The 27,676-nt window shown below is 38.2% G+C and overlaps 2 protein-coding genes across 2 annotated transcripts in view; both read right to left on the reverse strand.

Annotated features, from left to right (window-relative positions):
• Positions 1–1,752: 1,752 nt before the first annotated feature.
• Positions 1,753–14,799, reverse strand: LOC104923473 (collagen alpha-1(VII) chain-like; the record flags this gene model as incomplete). The annotated part of the gene is made up of 27 exons (XM_019266665.2): positions 1,753–2,135; positions 2,866–2,937; positions 4,712–4,930; positions 5,902–5,950; positions 6,074–6,127; positions 6,768–6,845; positions 7,930–8,046; positions 8,156–8,218; positions 8,297–8,359; positions 8,480–8,533; positions 8,667–8,720; positions 8,836–8,916; positions 9,013–9,048; positions 9,136–9,207; positions 9,390–9,461; positions 9,600–9,656; positions 9,830–9,865; positions 11,104–11,139; positions 11,761–11,805; positions 11,922–11,981; positions 12,108–12,143; positions 12,263–12,334; positions 12,421–12,546; positions 13,213–13,272; positions 13,405–13,431; positions 14,533–14,568; positions 14,692–14,799. Coding segments are annotated over 27 exons (1,986 nt in total), but the record flags the coding sequence as incomplete, so codon positions are not given.
• Positions 14,800–15,015: 216 nt separating this feature from the next.
• Positions 15,016–27,676, reverse strand: part of col7a1l (collagen type VII alpha 1-like) — a gene marked incomplete at its 3' end in the record, with an annotated part of 50,055 nt that continues 37,394 nt past the window's right edge. The window contains exons 50-83 of the mRNA XM_027272446.1: positions 27,536–27,580; positions 27,210–27,278; positions 26,999–27,034; positions 26,658–26,684; positions 26,421–26,459; positions 26,264–26,326; positions 25,815–25,853; positions 25,695–25,739; positions 25,570–25,602; positions 23,432–23,497; positions 23,165–23,209; positions 22,987–23,022; positions 22,887–22,913; positions 22,737–22,808; positions 22,457–22,519; positions 22,223–22,240; positions 22,096–22,131; positions 21,979–22,017; positions 21,859–21,894; positions 21,631–21,765; positions 21,312–21,410; positions 20,752–20,955; positions 20,234–20,341; positions 19,338–19,382; positions 18,830–18,898; positions 18,394–18,450; positions 18,274–18,318; positions 18,059–18,154; positions 17,672–17,725; positions 17,499–17,549; positions 16,175–16,228; positions 15,587–15,640; positions 15,414–15,452; positions 15,016–15,312 (exon numbers count right to left, since the gene is read on the reverse strand). Coding sequence (XP_027128247.1) covers positions 15,016–15,312; positions 15,414–15,452; positions 15,587–15,640; positions 16,175–16,228; positions 17,499–17,549; positions 17,672–17,725; positions 18,059–18,154; positions 18,274–18,318; positions 18,394–18,450; positions 18,830–18,898; positions 19,338–19,382; positions 20,234–20,341; positions 20,752–20,955; positions 21,312–21,410; positions 21,631–21,765; positions 21,859–21,894; positions 21,979–22,017; positions 22,096–22,131; positions 22,223–22,240; positions 22,457–22,519; positions 22,737–22,808; positions 22,887–22,913; positions 22,987–23,022; positions 23,165–23,209; positions 23,432–23,497; positions 25,570–25,602; positions 25,695–25,739; positions 25,815–25,853; positions 26,264–26,326; positions 26,421–26,459; positions 26,658–26,684; positions 26,999–27,034; positions 27,210–27,278; positions 27,536–27,580 — 2,241 coding nt within the window. The remainder of the gene's footprint in view (positions 15,313–15,413; positions 15,453–15,586; positions 15,641–16,174; positions 16,229–17,498; positions 17,550–17,671; positions 17,726–18,058; positions 18,155–18,273; positions 18,319–18,393; positions 18,451–18,829; positions 18,899–19,337; positions 19,383–20,233; positions 20,342–20,751; positions 20,956–21,311; positions 21,411–21,630; positions 21,766–21,858; positions 21,895–21,978; positions 22,018–22,095; positions 22,132–22,222; positions 22,241–22,456; positions 22,520–22,736; positions 22,809–22,886; positions 22,914–22,986; positions 23,023–23,164; positions 23,210–23,431; positions 23,498–25,569; positions 25,603–25,694; positions 25,740–25,814; positions 25,854–26,263; positions 26,327–26,420; positions 26,460–26,657; positions 26,685–26,998; positions 27,035–27,209; positions 27,279–27,535; positions 27,581–27,676) is intronic.

Consider the following 27,676-nt stretch of genomic DNA (forward strand, 5'->3'; position numbering starts at 1 on the left):
AGTGTTGGTTAAAGGTATCCTGTAGAGTTTTTGACCACTAGTAGTGCTATAGAGCAGTGTTTTCATTATTTGTTTTTTATGCGCGCATCTTAATTTGTAGCAGCCTTTTCATCCCTTTTAATTGGTGTACTGTTTACTTTAAATCTATGTGTACACCAGTGTATGTGTAAGTATGCCTGTATGTATGGGAATCTGTGTACATATGCAAATAAATGTATAAACACACATTAGTTGGTTTCACAGTAATACTGTATGCTGATCAACAGCTGGTAGTGATAATACATCAAAGAACGTAGCAGTGGGCAAACAAAGACAGTGAAGAAGAAGACATTTGACGCAGTTTGAGCAGCTTCAGGGCTTTCTGCCAGAAACTTTCACCCAGGTGACAGCTGTCTGTGTCCCAGGTGGAACCGAAAGTCAACATTTGCCCAAACCATGTAACCGAACTGTGAATGAAAACTGAAAACAATAAAAGAAACTGAAATGTATAAGTCAACTTAGTCAACAAGAAGTCAATGTTGAATTTTGCTTTTTTCAGACCCCTGAAAGTCTCAAAGTGAAAGTGTGTTTGACACATTTGTCTATATATGCTACAACACCTGACTCCATAAAGGCTTTCTGGCAGAAAGCCCTGAAGACTTCACCCACGTGCCGATTTAAAAATTTATGAGGAATAACTGCAATCAACACATTTGTTAGACTTGCAGGATACGTACAAATGTGCTGATGAATGTAATCAGAACTTTTGTTTGTTACAAAAAAAAGGTCCATAGGGCACCTTTTGTGGATTTGAAACCATATTTTGAAGAAAATGCTTGCAGGAAATTATTTATTTATTTCCCTTGGAAATAAGTGATATCTTTTTTAAGTAAAATAGCCTGCCTCCGTAGACTGTGTTACCACGTCTTGCAGATAAAGCATCTTAGCATGTGGGAGTACATTACAGTGCAGAATCGTGACTAGTATGACGAAAGGCTCTGTAGGCTTGTTGATGAAAGACTCATCTGTCACTTTGAGGTGAACGGAATTTCTGCTTCAAATGCTAGACTATTGTCAGTGAGCAACCTCTTGAGGAGTTCAATTTAAGAAACCTGGTGGTGGAGCCGCAGCAGCATGTTGCTCTGAAGATGTGGCACTGAGACACTGAATGTTAACATTGACATTCATACTGCAGCATCCTCGTTAAAACGCCAACCAATGACAACCCGAGAATCTAAGTTGTGTCGTGTATTGTCGCTGCCAGAAAAGAAAAAACCTTGAGTGCGTGCTGCCCCCACAATCAACACCCACGCAGGAATCCCCTGCTACTGCTGAGTCGGTCTGATGGAGAGTCCTCTAAAACAGTCCCTGCGTGATCTCCCTCACTGGGCCCCTGTTGGCCCCTCATCTGGCTCCCAGCCTGACCCCTAACACCCCCTGCCAAAGGAGCATATGTAGTGGTGGTGGTGGCAGCAGGCAATCAGCCACCAGCTTCTTATTTTTCACACCGCACAGGATGCAGGCAATTGACAAAACAGAAGAAAGGTGACTGAACGTTACATAAGGAGACTCGAGAGACGGAGCGAGAAAAGACATAAAAAGGCAAATCACAAAAGAAAAAAATGTGTTTTTAATTTTTCAGTAGTAAACTCAACAGAAAGTCAGTGTGTTTCATAAAACATATATAAAACAGTACAAAAATGTTAGTTTTTAATATTCACACACAAATGAAGAAACAGCTGTTAAACTATATAAATAAATCCATTATAAAACATTTTACACAGTTATGTACAAACATTATTTTCTCATATGGGATTACTGTCTCCAGAGGTCAGTGTCTGTGGAAGAGTAAACATGTTTTTCTGCACTATGATGACGTGAAGTGAAAATAATATTATATTGTCTTTAATGAAGAATTTTGGACTTATCTGATTAGCTGTTACAATCTTTCGTTCATCTGTGATCTGACTGGTACTCTTTACCACTCCTCTCCTTCCCACACCAACTCTCACACTCCTGTCTTGAGCTGAATTGGTTTCTGTTGCCACCGCAGCCCCCGTACACAAACGGCCTGCATTCCCCCGAGTGAGGGTGAAAGTACCAGAGCAGAACATATTCTGAACAGTACCCCTCTAACATTGGCTCCAGGCAACGGTCTGTTGACAATGAAAGGTGGAAAAACAGATTAAAATGGGTTAAAAACACTATATTTTCCCTACATTTCTGCTGCTGGATATGCTGCAAAAGTGAAGAAAATGTTCCATGTTCACTGACTGAATTATTCCTACATGATGAAGTCTTTCACACTGTGAAAATAAAATATTTATAGATACCACTTTAAGCCACTAGTGTGCAAAATGCTAAGGACTGTAAGGACTCCAAGAGATATTAAAGTACATCTAGAAAGATTTCAATATATAACAAAAACAAAGACAGGTTTTTGTGTAAAAAGAATACATGCTTTGGACAAACCAGCTTACAATTCATAGAGTAAGTTGTCTTATTTAGCTGTTATACATTGTATTTGTGCAGAATTCCTGTCTTTCTGCCAAGCTCAGCGAAACACCATTTAATATGAATTAATAACTTGATTGAGTTGCTGGATGCTATCGTTTTTTTTGTTATCTTCTTGACTTTTTCCACAGCATATTTTTATTCATACATTGCCCCATGAAATCTAGCACAGGCTGTAAAACATTCATGGATTGAGTTTTGGTCTTATCGTTCCCTCCCACCTTGTGCTTTTAACAATTTCAAACAAACTCATCACTCAGATTATGTAAATATGGGGGAGAAAAAAGGGGGGAGAAAACGAGAGTAAACAAGATGGAAAAAAAGAGAGGAGGCAGGAAGATAAAAAGAAAATCAGTTGTCTTGGCCACTCACCAGCAGTGTTTGTTCCAAATACCCTTCTTTTCTTCCTCTGTCCCCACTCTGCAGTCTCTCCCGCAGGAGAATCTGAAGGGAAACAACATCAGCGAGGAGTTTTACAGGTTGGCGGATTCAGTCATTAGGGACCAAGAAAGGAAATCACTTTGACTGGACCAAAAATTAATGAATGCCAGCGGCGTTTTGACTCATGTTAAATCGTTTCTTCGAGTAGTTGTGCAACATGGAGTGTTCGTTGATAGTCTTTTTGATCTCTTTATGCAAACCTTCTGTAAATCAGCAACACCAAAGAACCACAGTTACACAATCACACAGTTTATATGCCGCTAACGTGAAAAAAGGACCAGGATGGAAATGTGATAAGTCACTGAAAAAGCTGGAAAGAACAGGTACAGAGCGGCAAGCTTCTTTGTTCTGTGGAGTTTACTGTGTCTATCGCTTTCTTTTTCATCCTTTCAACCTCAATAAGGAAGATGAAAAATCAAAACAGCACTGGCATGAGCATATCAGCAAAGAAAGAGTGACAACTGTCAGATTATAACGTCTGCATGAATATCATTTAGCTGTGGCTAATGCTAATCATCTAATGCTCTGCTTGAACTAATGTGCTTAATTAACTTGATTGAACTACATATGATGTATGTAACTCACAATTTATAGCAAGCAGAAGAAAGAAGATTATTTTAATTATTTCATCGAGGTTAGTTAATTAAAAAGATGTGTACTAAAGGAACGCTCTTCTTTCATGAAGCTGTAAAGCAACAGATTTCTTGAATACATTTTTGTTTCGTCCTTTCTAATGCCTTCAAATTAACGTTGTAAATATTGAACTGTGGCCCGCTGTGCTCACACAGAACGAGCTGAATGTCACATGTCTCACATCAAATGGTTGTAATTTATGAATAAACATGTTGACATTGACGACGGGGCAATAACACACTCACTCTTTGATTAGTTTTCTCGTTCTCCTCAAGCAAGAATTAAAATAAATTGGGACGCAGAGAGCTATTCTTGCCTCCGGGGGGCTGCATTCGCTAATGAGCTTCATGAAAATTTGTGTGATTTCAGGGCACACGGTGACCCTTTGTTTAACTTTCTGGCAGCTTCTTTTGTCTTGACGCTGATGTCTTCAGTAACATCAGCAGTCCAGGAGGTGAACAGTGATGTTTGTAAGTTTGCAGTGTATGTAACAGACAGCGCTTTTCCTCTGTTTCCCTATGCTAAACTGAAAGTAGTAAACTGACATTCACCGTGACACTTTTCTACATTTAGCATTACTCCCACAGCCTTCACTTTATCTTCACAGCTTAGTGGGAATTTGCAGAATTTGTGATGCAAGACACAGAAAAAAATATTTGCAGCCAGACCTAAAGTGCCAGATTTACACACGCTCAGTAGCGCCACCTTTAGCTCAGCTTTGAAACAACATCTTTATATACTACGGCAGACTAGAGCAACATGATTCCGGCTACGCTGCCAATTAACTCAATGAAAACTGATGCCACCTCTTCTCTCCTTTAGTAAATGGCAATGACATTATACTATGATGTGTCACAATATAAAAAAACAATATACAGTGATAACAGTGTCCGGATATTTTATCAGAGAAAGAAAGAAAACTGTCTACATCACAGCTGTTACACATAAGCATGACATATGTAGCCTAACCACTTAGCTGTGACACACACTTGGTCACAGCTATAAATTTGTTGTGGCGACAACCAAGCAATTAGCAAATTATGATATCTGAGGCATCTGCGTGTTTGGCCCATGGGCCTGGACAACAGTCCAACAGCAATCAGTCACTTGTGTCAATGTGTAATATTGAAATAATTATCATTACCAGTGTGGTTTGGCAGGATCCCTTTTTCCCCGTAGATCACAGGGGCGGGACTGGTCATTTCTCCCTCTTTGTCTCCATATTCTTCCCATTCTTCACCTTCTTCCTCTTGGAGATCACGGTTGAGGGATGCCAACACATCATCTGACGTATTTTTCTTCTCTGCCACTGAGGTTGTTCCATCTGGATCCACAGACCTTACCATGAACTTGTATTCCAACCCTGTGGCGATACAAACATGACACACACTTAACATGCATGGACACCAATTCGGAATACTGGATTTAATGTATTTTATATCTTATATGATGAAGTGATTTGCCAAATATATTGTGGTATTAGATGTGTGGTTTTATAATCCAGCTAATAGACAATTCATGCTTTTTATTCTGTAGTGAAATCACATATTTCTTCTGAAAATATGAATGCAATTCAAGTAATTGTGTGTGGTAAAAGTGTGGGGTAAACGCAGCAGCGGACTCAAACCTTGACAAAGGCTCACAGCTAAAATAAATAGTTGTAAAATGTGAGAATCATCTGCTGGAATATCTGCATTCAAACCTGACAAGGACCCGTGCTTGTTACAGTTATGTAAAAATATGAATGAATGTTTAAATCAATCATATGTAACAGATGCTAAAGCAGTGTGAGTATAAATATAAATATAAATAGTTGAGTTTCAAACAGCAGAGTTTGCTGATCTGTGGGAGACTGTTTCATAATCTGCACCTGTGCTTCTCCTACTGTGGCCTGCCGAAATGTTGCAGAAAGGTTGACAAATGATCATTTAAGTGTTTTGTTAGTGTGTAGTGGATTCTTGGTGAGGCGTCCCACTTAATGGCAGTCTCGTGTTTGTGAATGGCTCTACTGTTGCAGGCACCATGGTGTGTGTTCCTCTGAGAGAACATAACAGATGGCACAACACACACGGGTGCCATGCTGCTGCCACAGGAGCTCTACAACAACACACACACATTACAGTACATACACACACACACACACACACACACACACACCTACACACAATATATAGGCTGATCTAGAGGCACGTGTCTTTTTCACTTTTGGATAAATGTACAGAAAAGTACAAACACACACAGAGGGTTAAAAATGTACAAGTGTGTAACGTGACATTCCCAAAACCACACACCTACACACACACACACACACACACAAACACACACACATCTTACCACACTTTTCTACCACCTCCTGGGTGACTAGCTCCTTCACTTCTTCAGCCTCGACACAGGGAACGACAAGATTCAAAGTCATTTTGCCAACTCTTCATACAGTGTGTAGTATATATTAAATGTGAGTGTATTTTTGTGTGATTGTGCTTGTTTGTGTGTGATCAACACGTACAGAGAGCCCAGGTTCCCCCTTCTCCCCTTTTCCTCCTTCAGTGCCCACTGTACCCTGCAATAAAAACACATTTACAAATGCATGAGATTAATTAAATGTATGTGCATTCGTGTATTTTAATTGAACCAAAACCAGCATAAAGAGTTGAATTCAAAGCCCCCTTCCATAAGTTATATGTCATATTGTACTGTAAATATAAACAGCCAAGTTACAAAACATTCATGTCCGACATATAAATATATTAAAAAGTGGTAGTAAGGACTTCACAAGGTGTCAGGACACAGACTTTGTTTCATGCCCTGTTGGATTATGCAGTGATCTGAGACTTTTGGAAGCGATTCCAGACTTATGACATTTGGACAATTTTGATTTCAAAATAAGGCTACATGCTTACATAGATCTTTAAACAAGGTGATATTTATGTGAAGTTTGTGATGCCTACAATACCACAGCACATGCATCAACAAACTGTTACAAAAAAGTGCTGAAAGTTTGATGTAAATAAAACCCAATGCTTACACTAAAACAATTAAATGCAGCTATTCAAACATGTCTTTTTGAATTGTTTACATCTGGTTTAACATGATAATGAACATGCAACAAATATAATGTGCTGGAAATAGCAGGACAGGATCAAGAATCATCTCTTTCTACTATAAGTTTCTTTAGAAACGTGTTCAAGCACGACTCTCACACTCTCTCCTCTGAGTCCTGGAGTCCCGGGTGCTCCCCTCTGACATGGCTTCGATCTGCCCCTTCTGCCCCTCTCACCCTGTTTGACAAAAACCAAAGTGCGAACAGAGAGAGCACATTGTGAGTTTAAGAAATTCTTTCACACAAAACCTATCTGCTAACAAGAAGAAAAAAAAAGCAGTGTGAAAGACAGACCAATTAGGTACATCCTTGGAATATCCTCATTAGAGGTTCCCAGCCACTCTCTGTCAACACTGAAAGTCTGGTAATTGTAGCTGAAAGGAGCTAATTGAGTAAGATATTACTTGAAAGCTGCAGACGGAAATAGACCTCTGTGTGTGTGTGTGTGTGTGTACGTGTGTGTGTGTTAATTGAGGACATGTCTCTGTATCCTCTGCTGCAGTATACATGCTGCCAGTCTCTCTGTTCAAGACACAGACATGGTGATGACTGTAATCAAGCTCAGCTCATCCTTCTGGTCACTTTCTTCCCTTCTAACTCAGAAATGTATTTCATGGATATAGCTTACCCGCAAGAAAAAAACAGTATGTTAATAGTAGCTTCTGATTTAAGCCCCATGGCTTTTTAGTGCTGCCATATCTCAGTGTTAGTTAAAGAAGTGGCTGTATTGTGACAGCACCATTAAGTTAGAGGTAATGAGGCTTGTTCTGGGATGGGTATACTTCATTAAAGTAGTGATTCATGTGTGTGCACCAGCCAATGAGAAGTCTGTGGAAGCAGGTCATATTATTCTGTGCTAACAACTTATTCAATAGTGATATAACCATACCAAAAAAAAAAAAAAAAACTAAATATGAGTTATAATTATATTATATTATTATATAATTATGAGCAATAATTATATACTTTTCTTGACATGTCAAACATTGTTTCCATAAATGAAATCATGAGGGATGTATTCTGTCACAGTCTATCCATGTCAGCTCAGCCTGACAGATTTGACAGGAGAGATCACTCATCAACAACTTTGCTGTGACGAGGATCCGAAGTGAAGCTGTGATGAAGAGAACAGCTCGATATCCTGATATAATGAGATAATTCATCTGTAATGTTATTAGCAAGCCTGTGCTTTATTTAGCATGAAAAATATACAAGTCATTATTCTATATTCCCAAAACACTGATGGAGTAGGAGTATTATACCTTAGATCCTGGGTCCCCACGGAGTCCAGGGAGTCCTGGTGGTCCTTCATCTCCATCCCTTCCTGAAATCCCTGCTGACCCCTTAAACCCCGGGAAACCTGGGAAACCTGCTGCACCCTGCATGGACCAATGTATTCTCTTACATGTATGAAAACGCATTTTGTAGTTTGTCTCTGGTGTTTAACAAAATATAACTGTGATGATCTACTGATGTTAATATGCTAACCTTTACTCCTTTCACTCCTGGATCACCATCAACACCATTGATGCCGCCTTCTCCCTTATCACCCTAAAGTGTTGAAAAAAGTGAGTTTGCATATGTTTGGTGTACAGGGAAAGAGAAAGATGTGCACAGTTGAATGTTTACCTTTCGTCCTGTGAGTCCATTCAAGCCTGGTGTACCAGGGGTGCCAGCAAATCCTGTATCTCCCTGTTTGGCAAAGACACCATGTGGCATACTCAGAATTATCTAGAGTAGTGACAGGATTTCTGCAGATAACATTGTTGGATAACTCTGTTTTGGTTTTATCAAGTGCTAATGAGGCCTAACCTTTTCACCATCCAAGCCTGGACTCCCGATGCGTCCAGGTAAACCTCTGAAACCCTAAAACAACAGGTAATACTTCAGGACATGACTGCACAAAACAGAAATTATAACATATAACAGAGATATTCTGAAACTCAACAGAACAAGGACAAGGGACCAAAGAGGGACCACTGTAACAAATAATAACCACCTTCTCTCCCTTCTCCCCATTGTCTCCTGGTAATCCTGGTTCTCCTGGATCACCCTGTAGGGAAAAGAAACATGCAAAACAAATAACAAACAAATTAAACTAAACATAAAACAGTTCTAAATCCTTAAAAATTAGATCATGATTGTTTGTATATTGATTTTCAGTGTACCTGATTACCCTTCTGGCCTTGCAGTCCTAAATCTCCTTTGTCTCCCTTGGCCCCATCAACTCCATGGTCTCCATTGCGACCCTACAATCACATCATGTATATTACTGTATAAAGTTAATGCTTACAATTCCTGAATGTTTGTTTGTTTATGTTTGTACTGTAGCTCCATGTAGCTACCATCACTCCATTAAGTCCTGGCTCTCCTGAATCTCCCTGTTGGGAAAGAAAGACAGTTTCACATACATTGAATAGTTAAATTAATGTTGCAGTGTCAAGATATTAAAATGAACCCATGCTCACCTTCTGGCCTACTGGTCCTCGTGCTCCAAAACGCCCCAATGCACCTTTAGTGCCTGCATCGCCCTTTAAGCCCTTTAAAGAACAATGTAAAATACTTTCTATAATTATGACTGTTTGCAGTCCATTTTTATTATAAATTCAATTATGAAGCAAGCTGATTATCATCTATTAGATACTTAATCATAACCATTATATATTGCTGAGCTCTAAATATTCATATTCTTCTTCTTTGTGTGTACATCAGGATGTATTACCTTAACTCCAGGAGGACCGTCCTCGCCCTTTTCTCCTTTATCTCCATCAAAACCTGGTGGGCCTCGCTCACCCTGAAACAAAACATCTTAACTCAATTCTATATTTTTTTTATGTGTGATTTTATATATGTTTGGATATTTAAAATTTATATTCTCAAAAACTGCCTTTACTCATGCGTAAATTTAGCCTAAACTTCAAGAGGATCTCACCGCGTCTCCTTTGGAACCCTTAAATCCACGAGGTCCTTGAATTTGAAGAACACTCCCCTGTAGGAAAGGATTATATATATATTTAAAAAGATATACCTCTCCTTCGTTGGTCCTATGCACTCTCAGCAAACAAACTGCACGTGAAGCCCTGTTGTAATTTACTCTGCACCAAGTCACCTGTAATGGGCCAGTGCAAAAGCTGAATACATGAAACATGAAAATGATCGTACCCTTTCTCCTCTGACTCCAGGTAACCCTCGGTCCCCCTGCAAAGAAAGAGGTTTTTAACAATTTTCCAAACTATTATGATTTCACATCAAACAAAACCGTGTAATACTTCACATGTCCTGCTGCCGTTGCAACAGAGAAATGATTAAATCCATCACAATACAAAGACAAAATATTTTTTATCTTTAATATCTTCGATAAAATGTTATTGCACACAACAGGACCAAGGTTTAGTGGCGTTTGACAGGAATTCAGCTGTGACACTTCACTGGAGAAGAAATAAACAAATATGGTGACAGTATGACTGAAGACTGACATCCGTCCATTCACAACCTGGACCCACAAACACTTCAAAATGAATTGTTGAGAAATGAAATGGGTCAAATGTCAATGCTGGCCTCTCCTTTCACAATTCCTCCCTCACAACTGTGAGAAGAGTGACTCGTGTAAATAAAGATGAAGTACATGCAGGCAGACAAGGTCAAGATGTTCACTGGTGCTCCAGATATCTCAGAAACTGTAGCACCTTCCTGCTTTCTGTGCATCACGTTGTATAGATCTGACACAAATTGCACTGCAAATCGAAAAAAGATCGAGTTGGTAGCTGCAGTCCTTTGGGTGAACACACTTTGGTGGTGGAAGTGGTCAGAAAACAGCATAGGTATTTAAAAGTACGTAGACATGTCGCCTGTTTCATCAGATAGCTTCCATTACAACACGCTGACACTTGGGTACAAAAATCTATCATCTATCCTCCCTGCAGTGCAGGCTTGCACTTGTGATGTAACAGTTTAGGAAACATTTTTGACTTGACATTGGGAAAAACCCAATTTACCCTTGGTAAAAAGCATCCTTTAATAAAACATTGCAGATGACAAAATACTTTCAGAGCAGGTCTAGGGAGGTGGTTACCTGAGGTCTCAGATGGGCCAAAACCAGTGTCTCCAAGACTTTTCATATTATTATATTATTATTATTATTATTATTATTATTTATTATTATTATTATTATTATTATTATTATATTATATCATTATATTATATATTACTCAAATACCTGTAGATCTCTTCTTACATCTCACGGGGGTTGTCTTTGAATTGAGGTATAAGGTAGATTTCAACATATTTGGCATCAACTGAGGATTTTATACGTTAAAGTTTCAGTGTTAAACATCATACAGTAGTGTAGCAGTATTAGTGTGAATGTTTGAATTTTTAAAGTGTAGCTTTATTGTGTCAAATATAATTACAACAAATCATGTTAAATAACATCTCACCTTTTCACCTTTAATGCCACGCAACCCTTTTAGGCCCTGGTAAAAAAATAAAAAATAAAAAAAGTAAAAGTAATGCATTTACTCTCCAAATGAACATAAAATAAACTCAAATGGTAAAATATGTGTAAAGTGAGAATAAATATGTGTTCTGAGTTTGTCAGATCAAAGAGAAAAGTGTTATTTACCACCCAGCTAAATTTGAATCATTAAAAATCAGGTAAAAATGAGCAGTATCCTCAGCTCCAGGACTGTGGGGGCGTGTCCGCTGAATGTGTGGGAGCAGTCAAGCAGCAATTTTGAAGCGACTAAAACACGTGACCGATGAGTTCAGAAAATGACATGACTAACTTTGAAACACTCTGAGTGAGATGAATAAATCTCTATCTCTCTGCTAGGGGTGCAGGGTTATGCTCAGGGTGGCCTCAGCGTGTCATCAAGCCACCCTTTAAGGACCGCCCACAAAATCCTGGACTGAAAACTGGTGAAAATTGTTTTAACTCCACATTTCAGTAATATATCGTTGAAAGTCTTTTTGCATGTTTTCAGCAACTGTTTTCCAACATATTTAACATGTTTTCAAAGAAATCTCAGAATAGCCTTTACACGGACTTTAATGAAATGTTCTGCTCGGTTGTTTAGTTCAGAAATGTTGCTTACTAGATTCCCAGGAGTTCCTTTAATACCTGGAGTGCCTTTTTCACCCTGAAAATAAATATTTTAAGATATTCAGAAGACAGAAGACACACAAACTAACCTAAACACAGACTAAAATTGTCTAAAATGTTGTTGATGTATAAGCTGAAGACAAACAAACTCACCTTTCTGCCTGCAAAGCCAGCCAAACCCCGAGCACCAGGCTCTCCAGGAATACTGACACCCTGATAAGGAAAAGAAACTTTTAATTAATTTCTTGTGGCTGCTGCTGCTGCAACAAATATAAAGCTCTTGGATCAAACATAATAAAAGTAAATACAACTCAAATATCATATATACAGTATTTGTACCTTTTCTCCTTTTACTCCAGGTACGCCAGACAGACCCTTTATTAGAGAGAGAAAATATCATCCGGAGTTTCTTTTAGGCTAGATAGTCCATGAAAAATCTCTCAAATCAGAGGCAGCACTTGCAAAGATCATTTCAAACATTTGTATTTTCTTACCTGAGGCCCTAGCTCCCCTCGAAGTCCAGGAGCTCCAGGTGATCCGTTCTTCCCCCTTTTACCCCGGTCACCCTGCACCAACACACAAAACATCTCTATGTCTAATTTTTCCTGTTTAGAGTGAGCTAAATGAAAACTTTTAACATATGATGATGTACCTCTCTGCCCGGCTCTCCTGGGTCCCCTGGTGGACCCCTAAGGCCTGGGGTGCCCTGGGTGCCTGCATTACCACGGATACCCTGGATGCCTTGAGCACCTGCAGGCCCTGACTCACCTGGTTCACCCTGACGCATAAAAATAGGGACAATTAAGTGTTTGGATGACAAACAGGCGGCTGTGGCTCGGAGGTAGAGCGGGTCGTCCACCAATCAAATGATCGGCGACCCCGGCTCCTCCAGTCTACATGTCAGTGTCCTTGGGCAATCCCAAATTACTCCCGAAGGCCGTGCCATCGGTGTGTTAACGTGTATGAATGGTTAGTTCCTAAAACTGATGAGCAGTTGGCACCTTGCATGGTAGCTAATGCCATCAGTGCATGAATGTGTGTGAATGGGTGAATGAGATATGTAGTGTAAAGGCGCTTTGAGTGGTCGGAACACTAGAAAGGCGCTACAAAAGTACAGTCCATTTTCCATTTACACACAGTTAAAGGTCACGTCTGTCATGGTATGTAATTATCCAGCCCTTTTATTACTTTTGAATAATTGCTTTCAAATAAAGTCCTTCTTTCCTTTATCAATTTACATACTCAAACACAATTTTAAATGAGTGACTGAGTCAGTGAGCCAATTAAATTCCCTAAATTAAAAACAAAGTCAATCAAAGTCAACGTGATGGAAAAGACCGTGTGGATTAATTGATTTAGAAAAGACATTATAAATAAGAGGTTGCTTGTATTTTTCTTTGTTATCTTTTAGTTTTTAGGAGAGAGGAGGGAAGAAAAGTTTCACCTTCTGTCCCGGAGGACCAGCCTGACCTTCCGGACCTCTGTGGCCGATACCTGGCTCTCCCTGAAAACCACAATATAAACACAATGTTTCACCGTCATTCCTTTCAATTAAAATCTCCAAACTCCAGATTTCACTGTCACAAACTAAAAGAACTGCGTGAAGAAACAGCTTATGAATAAACATTGTATTCACCTTTTGTCCTTTTTCACCAATTTCACCCTGAAAGAGTGTGAACCAAAAAAGCACATATCAGCACAGTGCACCTCAGCACATTGTTTTTCATGAGCCAGAATAAACCAACACAGAGGAATTTGAAATATATATATATATAAAGTGTCAGCATGTTAACAAGGGGAATTATTAATGTCTGCTTTAATCTACTGTCTCACACTCACACAGAAATAGAGCAGAGGGGACATCAAACGCCCGGAGTCAATTGGCTCTACTGACAGGCGAGACGGGAGAGAAGTTCTCCCTGAGCTCTGATGTCATTCACTGATGCATTGTGGGTAGGTAGGGAGAGCAGCGATGATATTTTTATGAACCGGTGGCATATTTCGTGTGGCGACTGTCATTCTTGATCTGTGATCTTAGGATGATTTAAATCATCGTAATCATTGGGATGATATCAGTGACTCAGTAAGTGCCGACAATCAAAGGGTATGTTTCAGATTAAAGGGTTAATTCACCCAAACAAACTCGATGATTCAGGGGATTGAAATGTCAGCAGGGGTGGAATGTAACTAACTACTTTTACTCAAGTATCTCATTTTGAGGTACTTGTTGCAAATTAAGCAAATATATACTTTAACACTACATTTCTAAGGAAAATATTGTACTTTTAAAAAAATTTGAAATGCATCAATCTCCAAATTTGGGGATTTTGAATTGTAGTTTTTCAGTTAAGAGGATGATTAAATGTTCCTTTATGGGTTGAGAAAATACAGCATACACATTAGTGCACCATTAATATTAATCCAATATGTAAAAGTGAAACACTGACAAGGGCAACTGTACTGCAGAAAAACAATGTAGCTGATAATAAATATTTTTACTAAATAAGGTTAGCAGGAATTTTACTTAAGTAGAGTATTTTCATATTGGGGTACTGCTACTTTTACTTAAGTGTAGGATCTGAATACTTCCTCCACTACTGTCTGTCCAGTCTTGGATGGATTGCAAATAAAATCTTGTGAGGATATTAATGTAAATGAGGGTCTGTCAAAATTGTATCACTTTATTTTTGTTTTTTAAGTTAAATGCAATTGTTGAGGCTTTGCAAAGGTAGCATATTCTTTTAGGTTTAAAATATCTAGTCACCTTTCGTCCTGGGTTTCCATTCTCACCTGGTTGTCCCTGTTGCATAAGAAATATATATAGTATATTATTACCATTGGATAATTAAACTGTATTATTTTATTTGAAATATATCTGATGTAATGATGTTAAGATCATGAGGTGAGTACCTTGTGCACTTACCTTCAGGTAAAAATACTCTGGGGGGTATGGGTATGGTTGTCCAGTCTCCTCATCATAACCCCCTTCTCTCCCCCTCTCAATCTCCGCCCTCCTTCTCTCCCACTCCTCTCTCTCCCTCTCCAAGTCTCTCTCCCCCTCCTGCTCTATCCTCTCCCTCTCCATCTTTTCTCTCTCTAGCTCCAGTTCGGCCTCCTTCTCTTTCTCTAGCTCCTCTCTCTCCCTCTCCATCTTTTCCCTCTCCAGCTCCATCTCGGCCTCCCTCTCTTTCTCCAGCTCCTCTCTCTCCCTCTCCATCTCCATCCTTTCCCTCTCTCTCTCCCTCTCCAGGTCGTCCTCCTCTCCTTCTCGCTCTCGATCGACGTCCTCCTCTGTCTCCCAGTCGTAGTCTCCACTCCTCTCCTCCTCTTCGTAGGCTGGATCAGGACCTGTATCTGTCTCTACTTCTTTCTCTTGTTTCATTTCCCACTCCTCCACTTTTTCAGCTTTAGTCGGCTCCTCTCCTCCATCTTGTGTTTCTGTATGAATCTCTCTTTCTGTATCACTGTATCGCTCTTTCTCCCTTCTTTCTTGCCTCCGCCTCATTGTATGTGTTTGAAGGTCAGGGTCGTCTTGCTTCTTCCTCTGGAAAACAGGTTTCATAACACACACCAACATATTCATAAGTCGCACCTTAATTTTGGATTAATACTTCACTATAACAGTATCACTGATAACAGACTTACATTCCAGCTGTTGTAACCTTGAGCTCCAGAGGACAGATGCTGAAATTAAAATGAAGGGGCAATCTCATATATGCTCTGCAGACAGTGACCATGAAATTGCATTTTCATATTTTATTCAATGCACATGTATGAAGTTTTAATTTTTAAAGAGTGGAAATAGAGTGAAAAATTACTTTTTGTGCCTCCTTGAAACGGTTTCTTCCACCTTGTGCACCTGGCATGAACACCTAAAATATAAAACTCATCACTACTGTCATTTTTTAAAATTATTATTATTACAAATCTGTCACCAGTGGTTCCCAACAATTCTTGTAAGACCCAGGCCCATCCCCACAGCCCAGTACTCCTTCATCAACACCATCATTAATGCTCCAAATGTATTTTTGAACTTACAAAGGTGCATAGAATAGCGGATGTTACAATATTTTCATACAGCTGAACTGCCAATGTTTAGTTCATTTTGGGCAAACATTTCAACCATATATCCAATAATTGTATTGATCCATTTCAAAAGTTTATCCATTACTTTAAAGTCTGTGTAAAGTATGAATAAATATGTGTTCTGAGTTTGTCAGACCAAAGAAGAAAGTGTTATTAACCACCCAACAGTACCTTGATTAATTTTTACAGCTGACAGTTTTATATATGTATTTTTGAATCAAAAAATTATTATTTTTTTCAAATTAGTTGATCTAATTCACAATCTTTCTACGTACCATCTGGCTGGGAATCACTGTTACAAAAAAACTAGTGACACTTACCATAGAATCAGGCCAGAGGGCGCTTTTCTTCACCCTGATTCGGGATTGAAGAACCTGTCAAGCCCCCCCAAAAAAACTTCCCATGAGTTTATATAAATTTAGCTTCAATAATTTTGATGCTTCCTATCAAACAGCTGCAGTCATGTGTGTGCTCTGATGTATATGAAGAAAGAAAGACACAGACTTTCTTAGAGAGTTATTTAAACTTTTACTGAGGGATACATGCACAGAGAGGTTAAACACAGACAAAACACTGTAATAACAGAGAAAAATTTCACCAGTGAAAAGAGTGTTTGACCTGGCTACAAAATTGCTTATAGTACCAATACATTTTGAATAATATCATTGGTGTTCAAAGATGTTTGGTTAAGTAATAACACAAGATGTTTTCCATGTTTCAATAAATAAAATGTCAGTATAACTTGTCAAAAGGAAATGTATTAAAACTGTTGGCACAAAAGCGTCGTGTTTTATCTAATGTGATGTTTATTTGTTACAATATATGTTTTAATAAATAAATTAGGAGTTGTAGACAAAGTGAGTAACGTAAAGGCTACACTGGCATTTACATGGAACAAAGTAAAGAATGGAAAATAATCTGAACATGATATTTTAACAGCGGTGCCTGATTGTTTACAGGGCTCCACATACTCTTTAAAGCCCTCAAACAGGATATGAACTTTGGTTTGGCCATAGGTTTGGGTGAGCGACATCGTCTCTGTGTGGAAAGAAGTCCTCCCTCATGAAACGTTGGTCAGGTTCAGGGCTCCTCACCAGCAAAACAGTTCACAGTTTATTCACACTCTCCATGTGGTGTGTGCTTTCTTATGAATGCTTAACACTCTATAGTCACAGTCTCTTGGGAATTAAGAGATGTCCTGTTTAAAAAAACGAGAGAGAGAAAGTATTAAAAGTAACTCTCTGGAATTGTTTCTTTGCCAGTAAATCATTGCTGAAGAGTTGGACTAGGGTATTACTTCTGCTCATTCCCATTCAGACAAGCTTTAGAGAAATGTCGCTGAAACCATGCTGCTCAAAAATGCTGTCCTGTCTCATGCTTTGGTAATGTTGACGAATTACACAAACGTGCACCTTTTTTGCACTGGTGAAATTTTAACAAAGGGTTGAAAGAAGAAAAAGTCTTGAAACATGATGCCAAGTGCTTAAAAGAATGGTTTATTTATGGGAGAATGAGAAGCCAATCCTTCATTTCATTCAAGCACTTGCCCATCACTTTCAGGCTTCTTGTGTTAATAGTAAATAAAATAAAAAATTTATTTGCATTCCAAGGCATGCAAGGATCTTCAGAAACATTCAATGTTACCTTGTCTGCTTCTTCTGTTGTGACGGGAGGCGTAGGCAGTGACTCTTCATCCTGATCAGAGCAATAAAAGATAGATAAGAATGTGATGGTGAAGCACGCCACTTCAAAAGCGAATGTTAAGTAAAAGTCTATACGCTACACTTTGAATAAAGAAGCAGGATTGCCCTCCATACCTTTTCTGTATCACCCATGGGTTGAGATGGAGGCTCTGTGGTCGTCAGGACAACCTGCAGGAAGAAAAATCAAGGGAGACTTACCAAGACATTGTAGAAAGATAGATATAGATAGACATAGATATATATGTATCGTCATGAATTATGAGACCAAACTGGCTTTAATATTCTATAGTCTGATTGTAGCTAAAAAGAGTTATTTTAAGAGTTCAAACTTTAGTTTGTTTGTCTCTGTCTGACTCATGCACATTTGATAGGATCTGGGATTTTGAGTATTGAGTATTGCTTCTTCTGCTTGTTTTGCTGTTGCTTGGACTTCAAATTGATATAAACTGCTGATCACTAAAATAACAATAAACCAAAACTTTGATTCATTTTTGTAATTACATGAACTGTAGTATCTGTTTCTCTGTCTGTGGAGACCGTTAAAGGATGACTGGAGATTTCTAACTGGGCAGGAACGTGTGTGGGTAATTGTTCCTCCTACAAAAATAAAAAACAAATTAAAATTAGTCTTCAGGTACAACAAAGCAGTACACGACCGAACTCAGCTCAGCTCCATTTCTATCAAGTACAGTTTTGCAACAGTGAATGAGTTTCACCTTTTCAATCACTGGATGGGGGAATTCATCTGTTTGGACTTCAAGCTGCGTACGATAAAAAAAAGTTATTACCAAATCCAGCTGAATTAGATGGCAGCATGCTGTCGGAAGCAAATGTACCTGTCTGTTGTTTCTCCTCTCCTGAGAGACAGAGGGGTCATCTGGGTAAAGTTCTTCCTGTTTGGAAAAAAAAGAAAAGAAAAGAATTTCATCATAACTTTTAAACACCTACAGACACTCCGGCTGATGATGTGCAGAGCAGATGCAGTGGGCTGTGATGACAAACTAATTTAGTTTTAATAATTAATTCAGGTAGTGGGTGTGTCATTAATCAACTCTCTCCAGCGTTTAGTGTGGGCACAGATGAGACACTGCTGTAAAAAAGGAAAGAGAAAAAAGCAGGCAATTTGATTATGAGTTTGACAGGTCTGTTAATAAGAAGGCACCCACTACGACAACGCTCCAAATCTGTAACAATCCCACGTCATCAATCATCACTTTAAATTGAAGTTTCCCGCAGTTCATGAATTAGTCATTCATCGCATCAGCTGCCCACCTCGTATTCGTAACTGTATTCTTCACCGTTATGAAACTCCTCTTCGTCGTGCCTGTCCTCTTCGTTTGTCTTCAGATAAAGGAGACATGGCAATAATTACAGGAAGATACTGTTACACGTCAAAATTTATCATTTGCGTCAATGGCTGGAAGACAACAATGCCAAGCGATTACAAAGCAACCCATTAATCAAAAATGTTCAAACGTGTTTTTAATGTAATGAGAAGCACATGGACATCGAGACAAATGCATGCTTTTAGTTCTACTAGACACACCATGTACACAATCATTTGTTAATTCTGTTTGTTATGTTCAAAAATGTTAGTTTATTATGATCGTTTTATGACATTTCAGTTCCAAAGCTGTTATTTCTACATAAATAATGTTAATATCATGTTAGCAATAGCCAGTGTCAGAGACTGTGTTTAAATTCTGCAGGGTGAGACGGCTGTGTTAGTTTCTTATTATTTAGATTTCATGTTTAGTTTGACCCCTTCAAGGACATTTACCAGGCGTTGTCTCTGCCTCTTATGTCGTCCTTTATTTCCTTTGCCCTGGTTAAGAAGTTCACAGTCGGAGAGAAAAAAGATAAAGGTTTCTCATGCTTCAGACGTTGATGATCAAGTATGAAACTATGAGTTGGTACTGTAAGTTAAGAGGGGATATTTAAGAGGAGAATAAGTAGTTAATGAATATCAAAAATGAATGCAATACCTTTATATGAAGATGGAGCCCTTAGTGTTAAAGTTATCAAATGGTTTAGACCTATTTGTATGGGAGCACACCGGCAGTTTTGCATGTTTCAGCTCATTTATTAAAAATACATTACTGATTATGGGTTTTGGCCATCTGTTGCTGAATACACTTTACTGTAAAGCACATTTTATTTACCTGTAAATAAATGTGCTTTATAAATAATATCGCCTTTCCTATATTGATGTCCTTCCTTCCAGGTAGCTACCGATTTGGGGTAATGGTCATTTTATCTGTAAATCTGGTAAATTTGATAAATGAAATAACAACATTTTGAACATTTTGTCGCTTCATCTTTCTAATGTCTGTGCGTCTCTACTCACATCTGCATTAGCATACAGCAATACTTTAACTTTGTCAAAAACAGAGACAAGAAAAGCAAGTTTCACGTCTCTGTAGTTTGATTTTCATACTGCAGTTTTGTTGGCATTAACTGAAATCAGTACCTACTTGGAAGGTAGGAAGGTTGAGCTAAAACATGCAACACTAGTGTGCCCCTTTAATAATATTACATTTAATTTAAGACAAACATAATTATGCTGGTTTAAAAATCTGTATTTTGTGTTGAATTTAATAAAAGAAATACTCATGCTCTTTTTTTTTCAGTCAGGGTTAAATCCAGTCATCACTAACATCTCCATGGCAGCTTTACCTTCGCACGTTCCTTGTTCTTCTTCTTTTGTCCTGAGCTCTTCTTCAGAGAGTCCTCCTGGCTGAGGAGAACAGTCTCCACCACAGTTTCTGGTAACCCTGAAACCGTCTGACACGCATAATTATGTTTTTTTAGCGTTTTGTAGAACAGCAGCAGAAACATGAACACTAGACAACGCAAACTGCATCTGCATAAGTGTTTTGTCAGCTTTTCAATGCTTGGAGTTTTTTACTTTCCTCACATTATGTGAAAACTAGCCTCAGGTTAGAAACCACAACCTGCCATGGCGAAATTATCTTTGGTTTTAAGGACGATAACAATGTTTATTATTATTCTGTATTTACGATGGTAAAGAGTTTTAATGAAATGTTATCAAGAGCAAAATGAATGTTTTATATTATTTCAACTTCAAATATTATGTAAAAATTGTCCTAAACAAACTCTGTGTAAACAATAAAACGAGTCACGTTTAATGTACTTAGCATGGCATGGCATACTTCACTGTAAAATGTCCTTACCTCCTGGGTCATAGTATAATTGAAAGTAGAATTGACTACAGTCAGATTAACTCTGAGCGAAGATGCTCCGTCACTGTCCCCATCTACCACCTCCTTCTCTGTGGATCCCTTTAACTTGGTCTCAGTCCTGTCCAGCTCCTGCTCTCCGTTCAGTGTGGTGACAGACCATAAAGTAGGACCCTCTACCGTTTCATTTAAAAGGTCCTTTATATCAAAGAAGAGACATAGTGGAAGTGAGGAAAAAATGCTTTGGACCTGTAGCATCTATTAGTCACAATATACAGCACACAACGAGTGAAAATATAACTAAACAAGATAATTTACACAAATATTGAGCTTTCAGGACTTTTCTGAAAGAAAATCCTGGGACAGGTGAGCAAATTCTACCTGTTCCTGGTAGACAAGACAAAGTTCAGCAGATTATAAAATGAATTAGAGATTCTTGATTCGAGGATATCCTTGGAAACATGTTTAATATTCTCCTACAGGCAGATTTCTTTCCCCTTTGTTCAGAAAAATAAAATCCAAACACTCAAGATGGAGATTTTGTGGTTACTTACGACTGACAAAGACTCTGGAAGCTGTCCATGTAAATCACGGTCCTCAATGGTGTCCAACTCTGTCAGCGGCTGGCTGGTGAGGTCAAACTTCACTGAACTCTGTTCAAACAAATAGAAAATGTTGTTTACTGCCCTGTGTCTTGTTTAATGACACAAAGGAGACGAGTGAGTTGATGGATACACTAGATTAACCTGCCAGCTGCTGTGCCGGTTAAATAATAAAGATTCCAAATTCAATTCAGTTATTCATTTGATAACATTCATAGACACAACCAACACAAACAACCATCACCCACTTCTCCCCTAGAGTTTTACGTACTGTGTACTCAGCGATGACGTTGGAGGTGTGTTTTTCTGCGTTTTCTTTTATTTTCTTGGAGGTGCCCAGCACATGGAGCAGCTCCTCTATTCCCTCCTGTAGCAGCCTGTCAATCAAAGTCTTCAACAAAGGCAGCTGGGAGAAATAAATATGGAGAAGGTCAAACTTGGATGCTATCACAAATTCTAGCAACCTAAAAATATATACAATGTCATTCTCAGAGCTCACCCTTATGCCATAGGCTTCAAACATCACTTCAATGTCCTAAAGAAAAGGGGGAATATGTTTTATATATTTTACATATTGAACATGTATACCAAAGGAGGAATTACTAAATTGTGTATTCACCTTCATCTGGATAGATTTACCAGGAGCTCCAGCATCACCCTATGGAAACACTCAAGTAAGTGCATTGAAAATGATGTAATTTCCATGTTCATATACATGTTTTTGAAGGATAACTACCTTGTCTCCTTTCAGACCTGTTTCTCCTTTATCACCCTGCAAAAAAAAGCCCAACAAATGAGCTACAGAGCCAATATATCTGTTTTTTTATGACTGAGATTTAGTACAAACCCCATTACCATCTTACCTTCATTCCCGGTGAACCCTAAACACACAGAAACAGAGGAGTGAGACATTGGAACATGCATCTACAATGCATGACATCAAGCTTGCCCTATCTGTTCACAGAAAAACCCACAATAAAAGCACCATAGTCAACGCTGAATGATGACTCAGAACTATGCCATGCAACAGCTGAAATATTGCTCAATTATTCATGAGTTATATATAGAAACATGCTGTGTGTAAGTGGCAAACTCACAGTAGCTCCTGGAGGACCCATTGGGATTGGAAATGCTTGTCGGATTTCGTCAACGGTGGCGCCCTGAGAACAGATCGACATAAAAATCTGTAACTTTTAAGCTGCCAGGCAACTCTAGGTAGCTTGATGTTTTTCTGAAACATCGTCAAACAGAAATAAGCCATGATGATAATAATTATAGGTACAACCCTGAATACACTGCTTAATCTAGTTTCCAAGTTCAGAAAGAGATTTAAAACTAGAAATCTGCTTTACAGACAACACAGGCGATTATTCTTACCTCTGAAGTGACAAGCACCTGCTTACCAGGCAGACCTGGAGGTCCTGGTTCCCCCTTACTGCCATCTTTACCCTGTGAAGGAAGAAAGATGCTCTAAAGTTGCAACCTCATGAAGATAACTTTATTATTTTGTATCTTTAATCCACTTACATTTGCACCCGAATCTCCCTTTTCCCCCTAGAAAGAGAGGAAAGTTAACACTTGTAATACTTCATAAATGTTTTTGTCAGTTGCAATAAATTTTAAGAACCTTTTCGCCATCATCTCCTTTTGGTCCTATTTCCCCCTGCGAGAAGAAAATACATTTCTAAATTGGAGCACATTTAGAACAACAATTTATGATGAAAAATGACAAAATAGCAAAGATGTTAAACATAGAAGTGTCACACAGCATAGTGCTGTAATTGTTAGATGAAAATGTTCCTCACATCTTTTGCTGGCAGGCCCCTCTTCCCATCAATGCCAGGTCTCCCCTGTAGAGCAGAGGAAATAAAACAATCTCTGGAGATATTTTTCAGATGGATTATGATGGCAGAAAACCAGGAGGCTCACGCTAATTACACACCTGACACAATATATTTTGTTATAAAAGGCTTTCATTTAAACTCCAGTGCTGACTGTCACCATTAGAAACATATAAATGATGGATATTAAATGTTTTAGCCACAGGCAACATGATTCAGAGTGATACTCACTGGAGTTCCTGGTAAACCAGGCATTCCAGAAATCCCAACACGGCCTTGGTCTCCTTTATCTCCCTTCTGCTCACATACAAAAACAACAGTGTGAGGTCCAAACATTGGTTTAAATAAATAGTGTAAAAAAAGAACAGATTATTTTGTAAAATTTTAAAATGAAATGTAGTATCTAACAATTAAATTAATGGCATGACATGAATGAAGTATGAATGTAATATTTTAACGTAACAGTTCAGATTTTAGATTTATTGTAAACAAGACCCCATACTTCCCAACCAGTGCCAGATTGAGAGTTTTTCCTGCACAGTCTGGCTACTTTTCATGCCATTAGGAGGGTGACACATTGTTTTGTGTTGGTTGGGATAATTTGGGCTACCATCTGGACAGTTTCCACCAACAAAAGTTTGGCTCAATTCCAATACATTGGCCACTCCAATACTGCTATGATTGAGATTGACAGAGCACTGAGTTCAGTAAGCTCAGCTCGACGCTCAAACCAAATGTCATTTCACTTTACTTTTTCCTATTCCAATTATTATTCTTCAAGTTCTCCTTTCAGTCCCTGGTCACCCTGCAGTTATGTGAGACATCTTGTGAGTGAATTCATCCAGCTCCTGAGAAGAAATATCTGAATTTTTAGCTAAATAGTTTATTGTGTTATCCAGCTGCATGCTTTGTTTGCAGTTGATTTATTATTTACTTTTTCCTGAAAACAGCAGCCTATGGCTTTCAGTGAAAGTGTACAAATCATTTGATTTAGTTGATTAATGAAGCTTTTTAGTCTTGCTTTTAGTCTCTGCTCTGCTCCTTGTTTCATCCATTTTATATTAGTCATATCTCTGGTGAGGCAGAACTAAAAAAAAACAGAGTCTTGCAAAATGTATGCTGGCGATGTATAAAAATTAAGGAGACATATATATATATATATAAGAGACATATATAATCCATCTGGGACCTAGCCAGTAACCAAATATTCTTTGTATTTATTACCAGACTTAGGACATCACCCCAGAACACCATCAGTCTTATACAATGAGGCAGCACCAGTTTCTGCACTTACATCTGCATTTTTCTACTTTCTGCACACGACTGTGAAAAAATACCTTGATCTGTTCATTAGAAGATTTAATGGGGCTTAACAACAAAATATGAAATTATATAACTTTGAGACATTTGTGTTTTTCTAAAGACAATTTTTTTTGACTGCACATTTCAAGCTTAAGTTTATAAACCATGTCAACTGTAAAAAACTGTAGTTAACTGAAGGTTTGCTCAGAATCAGAGGATAAAGTTGAGAAAAACATCAGACAAAACGCATCAAGACAAAAACATAAAACACTGCGTGGGTGCATGAAAATGAAATCTATAATGAATTAAAATCTGAATTAAATGCATAAAGATTCAAAGGCCATATTATAATATATAACTGTAATTCACATGATTACATAAGAAGAAGCTTTTATGTTCTGTCAACTTCATAATCTGTCACGACCCGTCAGCTGTTGCTTTGTCAGTCATTTTCTGTTTTCTTATCATATCATTGTGACACTCATTCCTGCCCTTCTGATCAACTCATTTTCCTCACCTGGGATTTCCCCATCTACTCTCTCACCCAAGCACATCCCTTCTTTAGCCCCTCAGTAATTATTCTGGTGTTATTCATTAATTCTCCACCTGATTGTTGAGCGTTTGCCTAGGTTTCCAGTTCTGTATTCTGTTTTGCCTGACCTTTGTCTGATTACCTGGACATCTGATTCCCCTGCATGCTCCTTGTCAGATTTGTTTGGCTCCTGCTGGTTTTGACTCTCGCCTCTCTGAACTTAACTAAACTAAACTGTCTTGTGTCAGATTTTTTCTGTATTATGCTTTTGAGTCACAGATTCTGCTTAATGAGATCAGATGAGTTCTCATAATACCTGTCTCAGTGAACTGTACTGAATTATTGACGCTCTTTAGTGATGAACAGCTAATCATTTTATGAAATGAATAACTTAGCAATTTATAACTATAAGTAAGTAAAACAACAAAAAAAGACATATTTGTTTCTGATGTTTGAGAAAATAATACAATTATGTATGAACGGAATAACTGTCTACAGAATAAAATAAATAAAAAACAAACATTGGTGCACTCACCAGACCAAGCTCTCCTTTCTGTCCCTGGTCACCCTGCAGGTGTGTGAGACATCTTGTGAGTAAATTCATCCTGTAAATGCTCAATGCAATGCAAAACTATGTGCAACTCAAACTGTTTGTATAACCTTCATTCCTGGTTTTCCAGGTAAACCATCAAGTCCAGAACCAGCCTGCAAATAAAACAGTTTTATATTTTAACAAATATAACCACAATAAATTTCATTTGAAATTATGTATACACGTACCAGAGATGTTCCTGGTAATCCAGGTTTCCCATCTGGACCCTGTGGAGGCAAACAGGAAACATAAATATTAAACTCCGATCAGATGTACAAACAGGGTTGACTATTGTCAATTAAACACTGTTTTATTTATCGGTAGATTGTTCCTTCTATTAAACAGCTAATAATTTAATTGTTTAGTCTATGAAATGTCAAAAATAGCTATAGGTACTGTCTTAATGTCTTATTTTATTTGACCAACAGTCCAAATCCAAAAGTTATTCAAATTACCATAGTTTAAACAGAGGATATCAAAAGATTGTCACATTTGAGAAGCTGGGATCAGAATAATTAGGTATTCTTGGATGAAAAATTGCATCAGCTCTGTGTGATAATTTGTGGGATGACACAACTATTGATGGTAGTCGTAGTCAGCGTGCATCTGATAGCGTGAGTGTGAATAAGATACTCACTCTTGGTCCAGGCAGACCTGTTTCTCCTCTCAAACCAGGCTCACCAGGCTCTCCTTGGTCACCCTGAAGGAAAGAAGAGGAGGAAATTTAAATTCTCTCATGAAAGCTAAAAGAAATGAACGAAATCAACCATGTTGCATGTTATTCTTCAAGTTACCTTAATCACTCTGGTCAGCGCGTTGTTCTCTCCAACAATCTGGTGGGACAAAATGAGAGATCAAAGGTTAACTTGTTAATTGATGCAAAATTTCATCTGATTGGGAACAGATTTATTTTCCAGCGTCTTATGGGAGAGTGATGTTTTTTTTTATTGTTCTTTACGAGCTTCGTTACAACGTCAAACATGGCTGAACTGATGAGAAGCTGTCAAAAATGATAATAGTGGCTTGTTTACTTGTGTTCCCGGAGGTCCAGGTTTTCCCTTTGTGACAAAAGCAGCATGATCAAAAGAAGAGCACAAGAAAAAAACAGTTAAAATCTGAAATGTCACACTGCTAAACACAATCCTTATTGGCAACACAAAGGAAAAATAATAGGCGCAGTGAAGGGCGGCACACACAAAAAGCCAAACTTAATTACTGGATATATCAAAGGAGAAATCATGAAGTCACAGGATGATAGCAGGGTGTGAAGAGGGTGAGTGACACAGAAGAATGATCAGAAGGCGTCAAGCAGGAGAAACAATAAGCATGTTCATCAATGAGATGAGAGAGATGGAGGCGAATATAAACATACCGGCTCCCCTTTGTCACCTTTCTTGCCATCAACACCCTTCAAAAAAAGAAAATCACAGGTTATCTTGACATTGATGTTTAAGCTGCATTATTACAGCCACTCTCCAAAATAAAATGAACAGAAAGGTTTGAGAACTAACGTCCACAGAGCACAAAGTAACATATATTTTAGGGTGTAGTTATCTTCTTTTAATGAAATTTATGGAACTTACTGTGCCAGGCTTGCCAGTATCTCCTTTCTCTCCTGGGTCCCCTGGTCGCCCTGGTAACCCAAGTGGACCCTGATCAATATTAACAAAGGAATTAAAAAGAGATATATCTAGTTCGATCAATAGCCTTCAAGTGACATTACAGTAGATATAAAATTCAAAAATGTAAAATAAAATGCTGCTGCGAGAAAGTATTTTTTTTTTACACAAGTATTTTTTTGCAGACAGATTTTGTCTTTGTTGTTATTTTTAAGTTTTGGTATGTTTGTATGTATATTAATTTTTTTGCTTTAATTATATTTCTATCTCGGAAAACACTAAATAAATACCCTAATTCCTCTGTCACCAGGCTCTCCAGATGGTCCTTGTTCACCCTGTGAAAGACAACAGTATGATATAAAGTTAGTACATATATATACCAATTATATATATTATTAAATATATAAGGATTATAAATCCTCATTGAGCTA

The sequence above is a fragment of the Larimichthys crocea genome, chromosome XX (genome assembly GCF_000972845.2).
Source record: "Larimichthys crocea isolate SSNF chromosome XX, L_crocea_2.0, whole genome shotgun sequence".
Classification (NCBI taxonomy): domain Eukaryota; kingdom Metazoa; phylum Chordata; class Actinopteri; family Sciaenidae; genus Larimichthys; species Larimichthys crocea.